Source organism: Podarcis filfolensis (genome assembly GCF_964270895.1).
Source record: "Podarcis filfolensis genome assembly, chromosome: 10".
Taxonomy (NCBI): domain Eukaryota; kingdom Metazoa; phylum Chordata; class Lepidosauria; order Squamata; family Lacertidae; genus Podarcis; species Podarcis filfolensis.
In genome coordinates, this window is record NC_139612.1 from 3446028 (window position 1) to 3463121 (window position 17094).

The 17094-nt window shown below is 41.0% G+C and overlaps 1 protein-coding gene across 4 annotated transcripts in view; it reads left to right on the forward strand.

Moving 5' to 3' along the window:
• Positions 1 to 17094, forward strand: part of BMAL2 (basic helix-loop-helix ARNT like 2) — a 40523-nt gene that overhangs the window by 17663 nt on the left and 5766 nt on the right. For all 4 annotated transcript variants that reach the window (XM_083575191.1, XM_083575193.1, XM_083575190.1 and 1 more), the window contains exons 6-14: positions 763 to 855; positions 1759 to 1876; positions 2606 to 2752; positions 5570 to 5810; positions 6321 to 6427; positions 8498 to 8648; positions 9654 to 9712; positions 13459 to 13567; positions 14873 to 14954. In XM_083575191.1, coding sequence (XP_083431317.1) covers positions 763 to 855; positions 1759 to 1876; positions 2606 to 2752; positions 5570 to 5810; positions 6321 to 6427; positions 8498 to 8648; positions 9654 to 9712; positions 13459 to 13567; positions 14873 to 14954 — 1107 coding nt within the window. The remainder of the gene's footprint in view (positions 1 to 762; positions 856 to 1758; positions 1877 to 2605; positions 2753 to 5569; positions 5811 to 6320; positions 6428 to 8497; positions 8649 to 9653; positions 9713 to 13458; positions 13568 to 14872; positions 14955 to 17094) is intronic.

Genomic DNA, 17094 nt, shown 5'->3' on the forward strand with positions numbered 1-17094 from the left:
TTCACCAGGCCTTTAGTTGACTGACATTCAATGTCCTTTTAAAATGTGTTGGGCTGGGGGAATTACTGAGTTGTTCTTTTTTATTTATTTGTCTTTTGTGGTTTTATATTGTGCTTTTATCCTGTGAAAAACCCCGAGACTTGCAATTATACGGCAGTATCCAAATTCATTCATTCAATCAATCCATACTTTGATAAGACACCAGATATGTCATGTATTGGTTTTAATGTATGTGCTCATTCTGATCCTGGTGGATTCAGTGAGTTTACCATATCAGTTGATTCATTGGTTGAATGCTTATTCTGAACCAGTGACACTTTCTTTTAACTGCTTTTTCAGTTAAGGTTCAGTAGAGACTTTAAGATAATGCTTCAGGTTCTATTCTGGGGTTTGGTGCAGGTTCAAGTTCAGTTTGACTCCCTGCTTTAGACAATTCTCAGTTGGATCCAAGGTTCTCTTCCTCAGATAGAAAGAACCTTCCTCTGACATTAAGATAGAAAGAATGTCCCTCTGACATTGGGAGAGAAACTCTGGATCCAAGCTGTAATGATTTTAAAGATTAAAAGCCAGAATTTTGAATTGTTCTTAGAAACACACAAGGATCCAGGAAACATGTTTTTAACTAAAATAATATGTTCAAATCAATGCTGCAATCTTAAATTATTAAAACTACTGTTGACATAATTTATTTTTCTGTCTCCTGAGATCTTGTTTTTTCTGCCTATAAACATGTGTGTGTTTTCTCTCTCTCTTAATTTACAGGCTGCTGATGGGTTCCTCTTTGTGGTTGGATGTGACAGAGGGAGAATCCTGTTTGTTTCAGAATCTGTTTTCAAGATCCTTAACTATGACCCAGTAGGTGTCTTTGTGTACTAAATACTGAATGTAGACAGTATTTCACAGCAAAATATTTAGTATAACAGTTTCTTTAAGTATTACTAATTGCCCTGACAAGTGCCAACCCTACACCCTTCACCATCACACATGCATTACCATTTTTTACTTTCAGAGGTTTTTGTAAGCTGCCCTGGAGACATGGAGGACAAAGCTATTAACAGCTGCTAGCCACTGTGGCTTTGTTCTACCTCCACTGTCAGATGCTGTATGCCTCAATACCAGTTTCTGGGAACTGCAGGTGGGCAAAGTACTGTTCTTCTGCCCTTCTTGCTGGCTTCCCTGAGGCATCTGATTGCTAACTGAGAACATGGTGCAGGAGTAGATAAGCCATCGACCTGATCCAGTAGGTTCTTGTTGCATTTGAAGGACAAGGGGATATATTCACAAAACAAATAAACACACCTTTCCCGTTAATGACTGTTGCAGGAGTTCTTCCAACACATGTGGCTCTTCCCCATTAGTAGCTGACAGTGGACAAGCTTCATCTGCATGTTATTATATATCTATTATAGTCGTCATTGGCACCACCACATAGTTGTTTCCTTACCTCTAAATTTCAGAATTGCATGATGTTACTTAAATAGTTTGCCAGCCAGTGCTCTCTGCTATAATGTGAAAATATCTGATATTGTTTAAATGCGGTTTTCTTTGAAAACAAACCCAAATGTTTGATTCAACCATCCATTATAGTGACTGTGAATGTGTGACAACACACACACACACACACACACACACACACCTTAGCCCTTACAGTGGAGTACTTTTAAGTACTCAGTGTTCTTCAGTATACTTGTGTCTTTTTGTTAGTGAACGAGATTTGTAATGCACAGCTTATGAGGTAACAATGTTGTGTTCCATTAGACGAGTTTGATTGGGCAAAGTCTTTTTGACTATCTTCATCCAAAGGATGTTGCCAAAGTGAAGGAGCAACTTTCATCTTCAGATGCTTCTCCCAGAGAAAAGCTAATAGACACCAAAAGTAAGTCTTCACCTAAAATTGTTTAGATGTCATGATTTAGCTGTATGTACGTATAGCCATGTTCCTGCATTTCTTCTTTATATGAGCTAAATCATGAGTGCTTGGTTGTAATTAATGTGGAAGACTTTAAGACAACTGAAAGTGCCCCAAGAAGCATGTTTTTTGATAATGTCAAGAAATAATTTTAGATATGTAGCAAAATCAGTCATGTCATTTTTACCAGGCATGCTGGTTTATTGTGTGTGTGTTTAGTCAGTAGAAAAACCTGGTGTAGTCTAGCATAGGATAAAATGCTTCACTACCAAGAATCACTGTATTTAAAAATGTTACATGCCATTCCTAATGTAATCAGATACTGTTTCTATCATATACATTATGTAACTTGTAACTGGTTTTTGTATGAGCATCCTCAGAAACCTTTTTTTTTAATGTTCCTACCAAATTAGTGGTTAAAGCTATATGGAGTTCAAATTCAAACTTCAGTCATACTGTATCATCATGCATAACATTGGTTGGGTTGTAAAATAGATTGCTGCTTTCCCCTCTTGAGTTACTTTAACCATATTTCTTCATTTTCATATTTTAATTCATCAAAGGTTTCTAAGCTATATATGCTGAAATTTCAGAAGCAATATGAAAGTATCTTGGAAGCATGTGAAAGCTGAATAGTGTTTTTATTTCACATGCCAAGTATTTTTGTGTGTTTTGTTCCTTTTTAAACTTTAAAAGCCGGTTTGCAAGTTCACACAGATTTTCAAGCTGGGTCATCATGTCGTCTGTATTCTGGTGCTCGCCGTTCATTTTTTTGTCGAATAAAGTGCATAAAAACCACAGTGAAAGAAGAAAATGAGTCCTTGCCAAACTCAAAGACGAAAGGTATTTCTAAATAAGTGAATAATATTTTATTTCAAGTGCTGTATGTGTTAAATCATAATGTGCTTGAATTATTATTGTATGATTTGAGGCTGCTTTTCTGTACACATTTAAATAGAAGTTACTCCATTAAGTTTAATGGACTGACTTACAGGTACACATATGTTGGTTTGCACTGTAAGTGATGTAAAATTGTAGAATCCATGAGAAAAATATGCTTCTGGAAACATGAAATGCTTTCCTGAAAGGCACTAAATAGGATTTAAGTTACCAGGACTACAGCAAATATAAAGGTTTCTCAAAAGCTGTTAAGAAATTGGGCAAGCTCTGCAATTGCACAGTGTGTGCCTGAATCATTCTTTTTTTAAACGTCTGTAGAAACTTGCATACATAGGACAATGACAATATTTTTAGTAGAATATTGTACAGCTGGTTTCCTTAAATTTAACCATTTTTATTGGTTTAATTGTGAGACCACATACCTCATTTTAAAAAATGCAACTTCAACCTCAGCTTTTTCCCATTCTTACTTACCGTATTTTTCGCCCTATGGGACGTACTTTTTCCCCTCCAAAAATGAAGGGGAAATGTGTGTGCGTCCTATGGGGCAAATGCAGGCTTTTGCTGAAGCTATCCGCTTCAGGAAGGCTTCAGGAAGCGATCCGCAAGCCGTGGGAGAGCTGTGCGAAGTCGCGCAGCTCTCCCACGGCTTGCGGATAGCAGCCTGTTCTGGGGGCTGGGGTCGGGGGAAGCTCGGGCTCCCCCCGCCCCAGCCCCGCACCTGGGGGGGAAATAATTTTTTTTTCTTTATTTCCCCCCCAAAAAACTAGGTGCGTCCTATGGGGTGAAAAATACAGTACTTGTGCGAGTGTATTTCAAAATATGATCTTCTTAAAATGTTACATTTCACATGATTTGTATACCACCTGATTCTAATAAAACCTCAAAGCTATAAGAAGTGGACTTCAGCATTCAAAATACCTAAAACAATAGTTGGAAATAAATTAACTTCAATCTAAATTTATTACCCTCCTTACTTACTTAAACTTCATGTGTGTGGGATGAGTATTTCTGTGCTACATCTGTTGACTTTATTGAAGAAGAAATGGCTGTCACTAGAATCAGCATTGCATTCGGTGGTCCTATGCAAGTTCAGTAGCGGACTGACATCCTGGCCTGCATTAATCCAGGCATAGCATTTGGGTTGTAACAAAGTTCCACTGCCGTAATCTGGATGCTTGTACAGAGTAACAATGTTCATTTTATATGAATGCGGTAGTTTTTTGGTTGCATCTTGAGGAGAGTGTTTAATCCGAACACCAAATAAATTCATTTTATCACAATTGTAACATGGACAGTTTAGTAATAACTTCAGTAGTATTTTACCAACAGTTAGGATGAATAGATAGTTTCTGCAAGATAGGCAATTCCACACATGCATATCCTAATGGGATTAAATAATAATAATAATCCTGCCTCTGTTATATCAGGGGTGGGAAAACTTTTTCAGCCGGAGGGACGTATTTCTTCTGGGCCACATGCCAGTGAGTACAAAAGGCAGAGCAATCAATGAAAATTTCACCTTTGTACACTGGACTAGTTTCTGCAAGCCCCCCTGCAACTCTCTCAATCCTCCATCCTGCACATTGCAGCCAGGCAAAAGCCCTTGGGAGTGTGAAGCAGGAGCAGTGAGGGATGTGGTCTGGGGAGAGTCCTTAGGGCCAGATGGAGAGGACTGCAGCGCTGCATTTGGCTTCCAGGCCTGAAGTTCCTCACCCCTGTATTATATTAATACAGCAAGTACCATTTTGGGAATTTTACTAGTTTACCTATTGTTACAATCCAGAGTTTTCAGCACACTTTTCAAATGTAGACAACCACCGATATCAGTATTTTGCAAGTCTTCTTTTGTGGTGTAGTGTTGCTGAATGTACTGAGGACCCAGTGCTCTTATTTTAGAATAAATCCAGTGTGTCTACTTTATGTAGGCAGTAAGAGCTGAACAATACCCCACTGAAGCCTACTGAAGTCTACCTTTTATCTCTACCTTATCTCTCACTTCAAGTGAAATAGTGCAAGCATATTGCTATAACAGCATCCTAAGCAAGTCAGTTCCACAGAGCAGTGCATAAGATTGCAATGTTTTACCTGATATAATGCTCATTGTTTCTCACAAATAATTTGTACATGTGCCTTGCACTAAATATGGCCAAGGCTTTAGAACCAAACTATGATATATGATGTGCGTGTTTCTGGACTGTAGCATTTGAAACTGTAGATGTGGGGTTCATGTTTCAATGTTCCCCATTTTGGGGAGATGAGAAACCTTTGCAATTATGCCTTTATGTATCCTAATGAAAGATAAATAGAATTTCCTCTTCGTTCTCTTTCCTGATTTCCCCATATTTTTGTATCGGAGAGGGACATTAAGTTTTTAATAGGCTCAAGCTCAAAGTTCCTTCTGCAGTTTATCTGGCTCAATGTAAATCATAACACTTTTGAAATCAAACAGTATTGTACTGGAAAGCAGTCTCTATTACTAAACTATTAAATTTTCTTCTTATATGTAAGAACACGTTTTAAATGCCAGCACCTATGACTTACCTTCTCAAATCATTTGTAAGATTAGAAGTACGCTTCCACAGGTAAGCCAAACCTAAACAGTGTTTTTTTTTTAAAAAAAAATTATAACAAATTAACACTACAGTCTTGAGTTTAATAATTGTATAGCTCATGCCTTTAGGTTAGTGCAAAATGTAGTAGCTTCTGATGATTTTAGAAAAGAAATTGAAAAACTGTTTTGTGTTTGTACTAAATTAGATCTTAAAAAGTACTGTACTGTTCATTGCACTGGGTATCTGAAGAGCTGGCCTCCTAATGAAGTGGGAGCTGAAGAGGAGGGTGATGCTGAAAAAGACAGCAGTAACTTTAACTGCCTTGTTGCAATTGGGCGATTGCACCCTTATGCTGTTCCACAAAAAAGTGGTGAGATAAAAGTCAAGCCAACAGAATTTGTAGCACGTTTTGCCATGGATGGAAAATTTGTTTTTGTAGACCAGCGGTAAGCATTTTTGTCTTTTTAATTTTAAGACAATAGCTCTTAAATTGTGTAAGGTTTCAATATTTAGATAATTGCAGACTTCCTGTTAAGTTGCTGTTGCTCTATAAACTACTTCAGAGTCCTCTAGTTAAGTAAGACTTATTTAAAGTACTAGTTTCTAACAAAGGGGTTTTTTTAATTTGATTTGATATGAACATTTACAAATAATCTCTGACTTCAAACTGATAGAAGTTTAAATAAAAAATCAAATGTGGTTTCAAAGTTGAATTCAATTTTAGAATTGTGGTGATGTTTCCTTTTATTAGATCTAATAATACAAAAGGATTACAATGTAGCATTTGTTCGTCCTTCTGTTTTGGCTATATATGTTAACTTTAAGTTTTAGTATTTTTTTTTCCCAGAAATGAGCATCTGTTGCTTTTCGTATGCATGAGGGACCAGAGTAAAGTGTTTAAAAAGCCCGTTTCAGATGTTTTCAGAATCTGTAGTGTGTTCATGTTTTCTTTATAGTGCAACAGTTATTTTAGGGTACTTGCCACAAGAGCTTCTGGGAACTTCATGTTATGAGTACTTCCACCAAGATGATTACAGTCATCTAACAGAGAAACACAAAGCAGGTAAAGTATGGTAGTATTTTACTTCCTGCTACTGTTAACATTTTAAATTTGGAAGAAAAAAAAAAGCTATCTTGAGTAGTGGCTCTGTAGTGAAGGTCATGCTTTGCTTGCAGAGCATTCCAGTTTTGCATTTCTGGTACAGCTGAGGAAGAACTCTTGTCTGAAACTCTGGAAAGCCACTGCCAATCAATTGGGGGTCCAGGGGCCCCTGGAGGTCCACGAAACACACCCGGGGGTCCACGGCCCCCTCCCTTGCTTTCCCCCAACTATTTTTTTGGTCATTTTTGCATGGTAATACCACAAATTTTATGGTCTGTTTTAGCACTGTGTGATTTTTCAATATATTACCCAAAATCGGTTTTGAATCATACTGTGATAATGATTTTAACTCAGCAATGTATCACTCCTTGTGCGAGGGAGAGCAGGGCAGCCAATTTCAAGGCACCACTGATATCGCACAATGATCTTAGCCGATAATGCTGCTGATCTGAGCTCCCTTCCCTCACGCTGAGGAGGACCGTGGCAGCCGATAACATTGCAGCCTTTCCTCACGCTGAGGGAAAACAGGGCAGCCGATTGCCCTCACTTCAAGGCACCGTGGCAGTACCTTTCCCTGGTGCTGAGGCTGAGCAGATTTTCTCAGTCCGCAGGAAAGCAGCAACAGCAGCCACAGTGGACCTGCATCATCACTGGCTGCCACCAGTGACGGCGACTTGGTGCACCCCCATCCCCTCCCACTCAAACCATGCGGTGGAGGTGGTTTCCTCTTCCTCTCCTCCCCCCACCCACCTGATCTCCATGGCTGTTCCTTCTCTCATCCCCATGCCTGATCTGCACACACTTCACCCACCAGATCTCTGTGACTTCTCCTTCCCTCATCCCTACACCTGATTTCCAGTTTCAGTGATACATCGGAATATCATGATGTTTAGCTGCTGATACATCACAATGTTGAAAACCAGGTATTGCTCAGCCCTAGTCTGGTTTTTTTTGGTATACCTAAAATCCTTTGCTTATTATGGGCTACCCCACATTTTGTTCAAAAAATTGCTTTGCAGAGGTAGCTGCCATAGAGTTATCAAAATTTTCAAAAGTAGGGTGTCCTTGCAGTGGCTTTTGAAAAATAGGGGATCCTCAGTAATTAGCTAATTGGGAACCACTGGTGTAGACCAAAGGTAGGGAATATTTTTCAGCCTGGGGGTTACATTCCCTTCTGGTGGTGGCAGGATCAGAGACAAAAATGAGTGGAACAATACATGTGAATTTAACCTTTGTAGTACTGTATAGGCTAGTTTCTTCATATTCACACATCCCTCTCCACCCAGACAAGCAAGAAGCATTATCAGAGTTGACAGCCCTATTCCTCCCAGGCAAAAATACTTGAGGAGGGTGAAGGTTTGGTGAAGGGTGTGGCTCAGGTTGGTGTGTTGCCTTGGGGAAGCCCCGAGAACCAGGCAGAGAGGCCTGGAGCATCTGAGGCTCCCCTTCCCTGGTATAGAATAGTAAGCTGTATGGAATAGAGGTCTGACTTGGTATAAGGCAGTTTCCTCTGTTGCTTCCTACTGGAAGCATAAATAAATAGTGTCTGGGAAAGCCCTACTTCCCTCAAGTTCACTTTCCTGCCTTCAACACAAGGTGGTGATGCATCCCAGTTTGATGAGCTACTACCAGCAGCAAGAACTACCCTTCAGGTAGGAACCAATGTTTCTTTTTCCAGCCAGAGAAATAACATTTTTAAAGTGTTCTTTTTTCTCTTGCTTCTGGCAAGATGGGAGAATGACCAAGGATCCAGAACCATGGTTTGCTGTAGTTGCTATATTTGGCCACTTTTTCTTTCGTCAGAAATTGATTCATCACCTCTTACATTTTAGCACATTCCCTTTTTCTTCCTCTGTTTCTCATTCATTAAATGAATGATCATGAGATTCATGTTATCAGCATCATAGGGATGACATCTTTTGAATGGTCTTTATGCAGCCTAATGTTTTACAGTTGCTGTATGAACATAGGTTTAGTTGAAACACATTTAAACACTGGTTTTGTTCATAACTTGTTTTATATTTCCCCCAGTGCTTCAGAGCAAAGAAAAGATATTCACAAACTTCTACAAATTCAGAGCAAAAGATGGCTCTTTTGTCACATTAAAAAGTCAGTGGTTTAGTTTCATAAATCCATGGACCAAAGAACTGGAGTACATTGTGTCAATCAACACAGTTGTTTCGTAAGTTATAGTCTTATTCATATAAGCTATGAATAAACTATTTTAAATATTTACCATAGCTTAGATATTATTAAAAGACAAAGTTAATTAAAAGAATGCATGTGCATTCACTGCCTATGAGCTTGAATGTAAAAAAATAAGTTTCCTTTTGTATTTAATTATGCAATATTAATGCAGGTGGTCTATTTTGGTTCTGTCCTGCTGACCTTCATACTGATATAATGCCACCTTGTATGCTAGGACTTCAGTTGTAAATAGAATAAATATTAATGTATTAATTTTTAAGCCAATTGCTGGCTCTACTGCTGCATAGCAAGTGCTAGGTAAAGGTAAAGGGACCCCTGACCATTAGGTGGTCCAGTCATGGCCGACTCTGGGGTTGCGGTGCTCATCTCGCTTTATTGGCCGAGGGAGCCGGCGTACAGCTTCCGGGTCATGTGGCCAGCATGACTAAGCCCCTTCTGGCAAACCAGAGCAGCGCACGGAAACGCCGTTTACCTTCCCGCTGGAGCGGTTCCTATTTATCTACTTGCACTTTGACGTGCTTTCGAACTGCTAGGTTGGCAGGAATAGCAAGTGCTAACTTTTATTAAAATATATTCAATTATCCATTGCACCAGCCCATGTCAGGCTTGTTGTGTTGGATAAATAGATTAGATCTTTCTAATTAGGATGGCAATCCTTACTTGGCAAATGTTAGGTTATCCCATCCTGGTGTCCTCCAGATGTTTTGAACTACAGTCTCATCAGCCTCTGCCTCCATGGTTATCATCCAAGGGATGGCGGGATTTAGCTGGGGGAAGCTGGGAAAGGCTGCTTTAGGGAATGGGGATGGTGATGGTTCTTTATTGAAAACTCAAAAGGACAAAATTACAAGTGCACAGAGTAAGATAAGACACAAAAAAAGAAGAAGAAACAAGAAATAGTACTCATGTAGAAAACATGTATATTATTTACATCTGGGAATGCTCCTTTATGTAACTTTTCTGCTCTGGTGCATTTTAGAGATCATAATGAATCAGATGAGGAGGCACTGTTACCCTGCAGTTCCCTGTCTTCAGAAGGCAAGTACACATGCTTACAATGAGAATGATACACACAATATTACATAAATCAAATGGGAGCTTCACACTGGGCACATTACTAAAAAAATAAAAATCCTGATAGAAGCTGCAGACTTGTCTGTGAAATTAATAAAGTGACCAGCATATGAAGAGGCATGCAAATACCTCTATGAACTACAAGGTATTAAGAGCCCTCCCCCAAATATCAGTTCCCACCTCCCCACTTTGCATTGCAAATAGTTTGTGAAATTGTGTACGTCCCATACCTTTAAAGCACATCCATCCTGCCCCAAGAATCCTGGGAACTGTAATTTACAGGCTACAGTTCCTAGCATTCTTTGGTGGGTGGGTGTCTTAAATATGCTTTAAAGCCTTGGTGTGTATGCAACCTGAATAAAATTTCAAAAAACAGTATGTTTTTGTGGCACAGGAAATTTGCAGTCCTTTAACCCTTTGTTTTTAGTTCCACAGTGAGACAATGTTGTTAGATCAGGGACCATATTAACTATCACTTATCAGTAGTAGACTATCATTTCTATTATTTAGAATATTTCTTTCTTGCCTCTTGATCAAATAATTCTCACATAATAGTAGCACCTACTGTTAATAACGTTAAAGCATTAAAAGATATTAAAAGATCTAGCCTTATTGGTTGCAGCCTTTTTGCTACAATATTTTGACACTTGTTTCTTTATATGGTGATGTATATACACACCACTTATAATTTAGACGATAGCAGCGCCACTTGTTTCCCCAGCATATTGTGGCTAAACTGTAACACCACTTTGGAGAGCTTTAAGCCAGTGTGGCGTAATGGTTAGAGTGCTGGACTGGGACCTGGGAGAGTGGGGTTCAAATCCCCACGCAGCCATAAAGCTCACTGGGTGACTTTGGAGTCAGTCAGCATCTCCCAGCCTATTCTACTTCACAGGGGTGTTGTGAGAATGAAATGGGGAGAAACAAAGCCATATACACCACCTTGAGATCTATGGAAGATAACGGTGGCATATAAACATAACAAGCAAAGCATCCTTCACATGGGTGAATGTGCAAACCTTTTATGACGAGCAATATAAGTGCATTCACTCACCTTCAGTTTGATATGAAAATACAATATTTATCAAAGGCCAACGTTGTTCCCTCCATGTGGCGTTGGACTGTGTCAGCTTCAGTCTTATGGGCAGTGACTAGGAACGATGAGAGCTGAAGTCCAGAACCATCTGGAGGGGACCATGTTGACAACTGCTGTTCAAAGATACCCCTTAACATTTACATACCCCATATAGAAGCTGTCTGGATGTATACACCTTCCCTTTCTTTTAAATCTGTGCTCTGCAGACAAATAACTCATAGATTTTTATTGCGTGCGTCTTACTCTTGTAGGGTAAAAGCTGATGGTGCAAGAAAAAAGTGAATTACAATTAATAATAATAATAATAATAATAATAATAATAATAATATTTTATTTATATCCCGCCCTCCCCAGCCAAAGCCAGGCTCAGAGCGGCTAACAACAGTAAAATAATACAACATTCTAAAATCATTTCATTATAAAATTAATTCAAATCAAATTAATGGCAACCATTGGACTAGAGTTCTGTGAGGATTGCCAAAATAGGGAGTCAGGCTGTGCCCTAGCCAAAGGCCTGGTGGAACAGCTCTGTCTTTCAGGCCCTGCAGAAAGATGTCAAGTCCCGCAGGGTCCTAATCTCTTGTGACAGAGTGTTCCACCAGATCGGAGCCACAGCCAAAAAAGCCCTGGCTCTGGTTGAGGCCAGCCTAACCTCTTAAAATTTTCATCGTATTGCTTCTGTGAAAAGATTGAAGTTTCTATCCTTGTTTATTATTTTGGAGCAAGGAGTTGGAATTCTATATTAACTGTAAAAAAAAAATACTGAAATTGAAGGTTACGTTACATGAAAGGGAAAGCATTCCATGTATGCCATCAAAATTGAAACAAATGGTTGTGAATAGGATGTATTTATAACACAGTTAAAATTACTTTTAAGTGTTAAAACAGATAATCTGCCTCCCAAGCTTCTCTCGGTGCCAATGTAAACTAACAAATGAAAAGAAAGAGAACCTTCCAGTCGGGATTCAGGCCTCATCATGGGACTGAAACTGCCTTGGTCGCACTGGTTGATGATCTCCGGCGGGCTAGGGACAAAGGTGAGAGCTGTTTCCTAGTTCTGCTGGATCTCTCAGCGGCGTTTGATACCATCGACCATAACATCCTTCTGGACCGTCTTGAGGGGCTGGGAGCTGGGGGCACTGTCATACAGTGGTTCCGCTCCTTCCTCCTGGGCCGTGTTCAGAAAGTGGTGGTGGGGGATGAGTGTTCAGACCCCTGGGCTCTCACTTGTGGGGTGCCTCAGGGTTCTGTCCTCTCCCCCATGCTTTTCAACATTTACATGCAGCCGCTGGGAGAGATCATCAGGAGGTTTGGGCTGGGTGTTCATCAGTATGCGGATGATACCCAGCTCTACCTCTCTTTTAAATCAGAACCAGTGAGGGCGGTGAAGGTCCTGTGTGAGTGTCTGGAAGCGGTTGGAGGATGGATGGCGGCTAACAGATTGAGGTTGAATCCTGACAAGACAGAAGTACTGTTTTTGGGGGACAGGAGGCGGGCAGGTGTGGAGGATTCCCTGGTCCTGAATGGGGTAACTGTGCCCCTGAAGGACCAGGTGCGCAGCCTGGGAGTCATTTTGGACTCACAGCTGTCCATGGAGGCACAGGTCAAATCTGTGTCCAGGGCAGCTGTTTACCAGCTCCATCTGGTACGTAGGCTGAGACCCTATCTGCCTGCGGACTGTCTCGCCAGAGTGGTGCATGCTCTGGCTATCTCCCACTTGGACTACTGCAATGCACTCTACGTGGGGCTACCTTTGAAGGTGACTCGGAAACTACAACTAATCCAGAATGCGGCAGCTAGACTGGTGACTGGGGGCGGCCGCCGAGACCATATAACACCGGTCTTGAAAGACCTACATTGGCTCCCAGTACGTTTCCGAGCACAATTCAAAGTGTTGGTGCTGACCTTTAAAGCCCTAAACGGCCTCGGTCCAGTATACCTGAAGGAGCGTCTCCACCCCCATCATTCTGCCCAGACGCTGAGGTCCAGCGCCGAGGGCCTTCTGGCGGTTCCCTCATTGCGAGAAGCAAAGCTACAGGGAACCAGGCAGAGGGCCTTCTCGGTAGTGGCGCCCGCCCTGTGGAACGCCCTTCCAGCAGATGTCAAAGCGATAAACAACTACCTGACATTCAGAAGACATCTTAAGGCAGCCCTGTTCAGGGAAGTTTTTAACGTGTGATATTTTATTGTATTTTTGGTTTTTATGGAAGCCGCCCAGAGTGGCTGGGGAGGCCCAGCCAGATGGGCGGGGTATAAATAATAAATTATTATTATTATTATTATTATTAACCTGCTCAAGTGACGCTGCCACAAAAACCACACACAGATACCAATTTTGAAAAAAGAAAAGAAAAATAATATGTAAATTTACCACCCACCATCTCCCTACCACCTCTCTTCCCCTTCAACCCTATACTAGATACATTTTCCTACGTGGAACATAACTAAGAGACTATATGATAAAAAGAGAGAGAAAGACGTTGCATGTTCTTTTGTAATTCAATAAAATCTTTAATAAAAATTATTTCAATAAAATAGAATAGATAATCTGTTACAGTGGGAAACAGTGTAAAACTAAATAAAACAATCTTGATTCCCTGTCTCTTAAACATAGATACAACAAAGCCACCGTTTCTTGGTGTACCAGGGATGTCTACAGGAACTGTACTTGGGGCTGGAAGCATAGGAACCGAAATTGCAAAAGAAGTCTTAGATTTACAAAGGTAATAACTTTTTTTGCAGCAATCACTAACCATTTTTTTATTCTAAAAGGTGAACTAACCATGGCCAAAACTGAAATAAAAGCTTTAGAGGACCAGATTCTAGACCACTCTGAGGGATCCATTTCAAGACCTAGGTCACCCTCTCATGTTAGTTGAAGGGTTTTCAAAGGGAGAAAATTGTAAGTATAAAAGCAAAGTATAAGGTGTTGAAACAAGTTCCTTCTGAGAACCCTTGGACACTAGAAATTCAAATCTCTAAAGATCCCCTACCACCAGCCTGTAATCCCGCATATTTAATAAAATGGGAGATCTGTTTAGTGGAGTGGATTGCCAACCCTTAATACTTGCACTTGAAATTAAAATAGGGAGCACTTGGAAAAAGAACATGAGCCTGGACCATTTTAACAGTGGCTGCCCAGAATCACGAGGTTCATATTCCTCCAAGTTCTGAGGTCTTGCTTAATCTGTTTAGGCACCAGTCAAAAATTAAATTTAAACAAATAATCGAAATTTGGGGAGGGGGGGTTGGTAGTCCTAAATAATGCATTGATCTGGCTTTAATTTTGATCCCTGAAGTCATGCCAACTGCCAGCCGAGTGCGAGGGCCAAAGTTCCTGAAGAGTTTCCAACTAACTATAATTAATGCATGGCACACTTGATTGTGCACATGACCCTCACAGTAATAGCTAAAGTATGGAATTTGTTCTCACAAAATGTGATGTCCACCAGCTCATTTAAAGAGGCTTTAAAAGAGGATTAGGCATATTCATTGAGGAACCATAGTAGTTAAGGTATGTTCTAACTTCATAGGCCCCTGAATACCAGTTGCTGGGAATGACAAGCGGACAGAGCGCTCTTGTTCTAAGTTCCATCTTGTGGCTTTTCCATAGGCATCTGGTTGCCCACTGTAAACAGGATACTGGATTAAATGGGCCTTTGGCCTGATCCATCAAGGCTGTTAGTACATCCTTTTGGTTCACTGGCATCCCATTCTACTAAAACTTTGCAGAACTAAAGAATCACTTAATCAGCTTAGCCCATAGTTTTAAACAACACAGCCACTTGATCATATAGTCTGAATTTTAGGACTCTTTTTTAGGACTGAATATGATCAAGTTCCTCCAGAGATGGAGGTCTAAGACCTTGGAGGGAAGGGGTGGAGATCTTAAAGGGCAAATGTTGCTAATGTTTCTGATACAGCAGCACTAGTTAATAAATAATATCAAGTGTTTTAGAGGCCAGATTGGTTGTGTTTGCCAAATACTTTGTGAGGAGGATTAAATGTCATCTTTTGTTTTTATCTAGGTTACATACATCTCCACCTCCTGGTGAGTTAAGTCCATCAGATCTGATGAGGAAGTCTTCTTCCCCAGTAGACGGTAGTGATGTGAGTATCCATAAGCCACTGGCCTCTAAGAAAGGCTATCTAATATCCCAGTAACTTGATTTGATCTTTCTTACTAGCCCTCTAAACATGTTACACACATGAAGAGAATCTGTGTATAGAGCAAGGAGGAGTGCCAAGCCTCTTGTCTCACCCCCAACATCATGTCTGAAGATCTCCTATGTGTAATGCAGCTGCTAATGTGTAAAGGTTCTACATGAGGGGCCCACCTGTGCAGTTGAGGCCCTGACCACGTGAGGCCCCATATGGGTGGGCAAATTGCTCCTGATGGAGGCTCTTCTGATGTCCATCCTTAACACACATTTTGGGCAGGGTTAGTAGCATAGTCCTCATCTTTGGCTCCACACATGACCTCATGTAGCATGTGAAGGAGGCCACTGTTATTTCATATTATAGCAAAATTTCTGTAACCAACTATGCTGTTTCCAAACGGCAACAACTCTTTCCTTTTGGGAGCCTGAAAGCTTCCGACTGTGGGATAGCTGAGTCAGTATTTGATTTCAGCAAGGCATTTGACAAGGTGCCCCATGATATTCTTGTAAAGAAGCTGGTAAAATGCGGTCTTGACTATGCTACCACTCAGTGGATTTGTAACTGGCTGACTGACCGAACCCAAAGGGTGCTCATCAATGGTTCCTCTTCATCCTGGAGAAGAGTGACTAGTGGGGTGCCACAGGGTTCTGTCTTGGGCCTGGTCTTTTCAACATCTTTATCAACGACTTGGATGATGGACTCAAGGGCATCCTGATCAAATTTGCAGATGACACCAAACTGGGAGGGGTGGCTAACACCCCAGAGGACAGGATCACACTTCAAAATGACCTTGACAGATTAGAGAACTGGGCCAAAACAAACAAGATGAATTTTAACAGGGAGAAATGTAAAGTATTGCACTTGGGCAAAAAAATGAGAGGCACAAATACAAGATGGGTGACACCTGGCTTGAGAGCAGTACATGTGAAAAGGATCTAGGAGTCTTGGTGGACCACAAACTTGACATGAGCCAACAGTGTGACGCGGCAGCTAAAAAAGCCAATGTAATTCTGGGCTGCATCAATAGGAGTATAGCATCTAGATCAAGGGAAGTAATAGTGCCACTGTATTCTGCTCTGGTCAGACCTCACCTGGAGTACTGTGTCCAGTTCTGGGCACCACAGTTCAAGAAAGACACTGACAAACTGGAACGTGTCCAGAGGAGGGCAACCAAAATGGTCAAAGGCCTGGAAACAATGCCTTATGAGGAACGGCTAAGGGAGCTGGGCATGTTTAGCCTGGAGAAGAGCAGGTTAAGGGGTGATATGATAGCCATGTTCAAATATATAAAAGGATGTCACATAGAGGAGGGAGAAAGGTTGTTTTCTGCTGCTCCAGAGAAGCGGACACGGAGCAATGGATCCAAACTACAAGAAAGAAGATTCCACCTAAACATTAGGAAGAACTTCCTGACAGTAAGAGCTGTTTGACAGTGGAATTTGCTGCCAAGGAGTGTGGTGGAGTCTCCTTCTTTGGAGGTCTTTAAGCAGAGGCTTGACAACCATATGTCAGGAGTGCTCTGATGGTGTTTCCTGCTTGGCAGGGGCTTGGACTCGATGGCCCTTGTGGTCTCTTCCAACTCTATGATTCTATGATTCTAGTAGTGCTTGAGACCCTTAATCTCAGGGTTGTGGATTCCAGCCCCTTGTTGGGCAAAAGAGTCACATTGCAGGGGGTTGGACTAGATGACCCTAGGGATTCCCTCCAAATTTTATGACTATAAACTACCTGGATAGGAGCAACTATTACTTCTTGGTAAGTATTCTCTGAAGTAGTTCAGTTAGGGGCCTGTTGTCATACGTTGTCAAGCTGTATTTTCAGCACAAAATTCTTTCTTTCTTTCTTTCTTTCTTTCTTTCTTTCTTTCTTTCTTTCTTTCTTTCTGGTGGTTTTATTGTACTAAAGGCCAAAATCTATTTTAGAGGGCATTGCAAATACAGAATTGTTGCAGCTGTTATTCATTACATCAAGGATGGGAAATCTTTTTCCCCTAGAGGGCTGCATTCCCTCGTAGCCAACCGTTCAGGAGCCACATGTAGGCAGGGCCAAAGTGGGTGTAGCTGAAGGGGACAAGTCCAGTCCACACTCA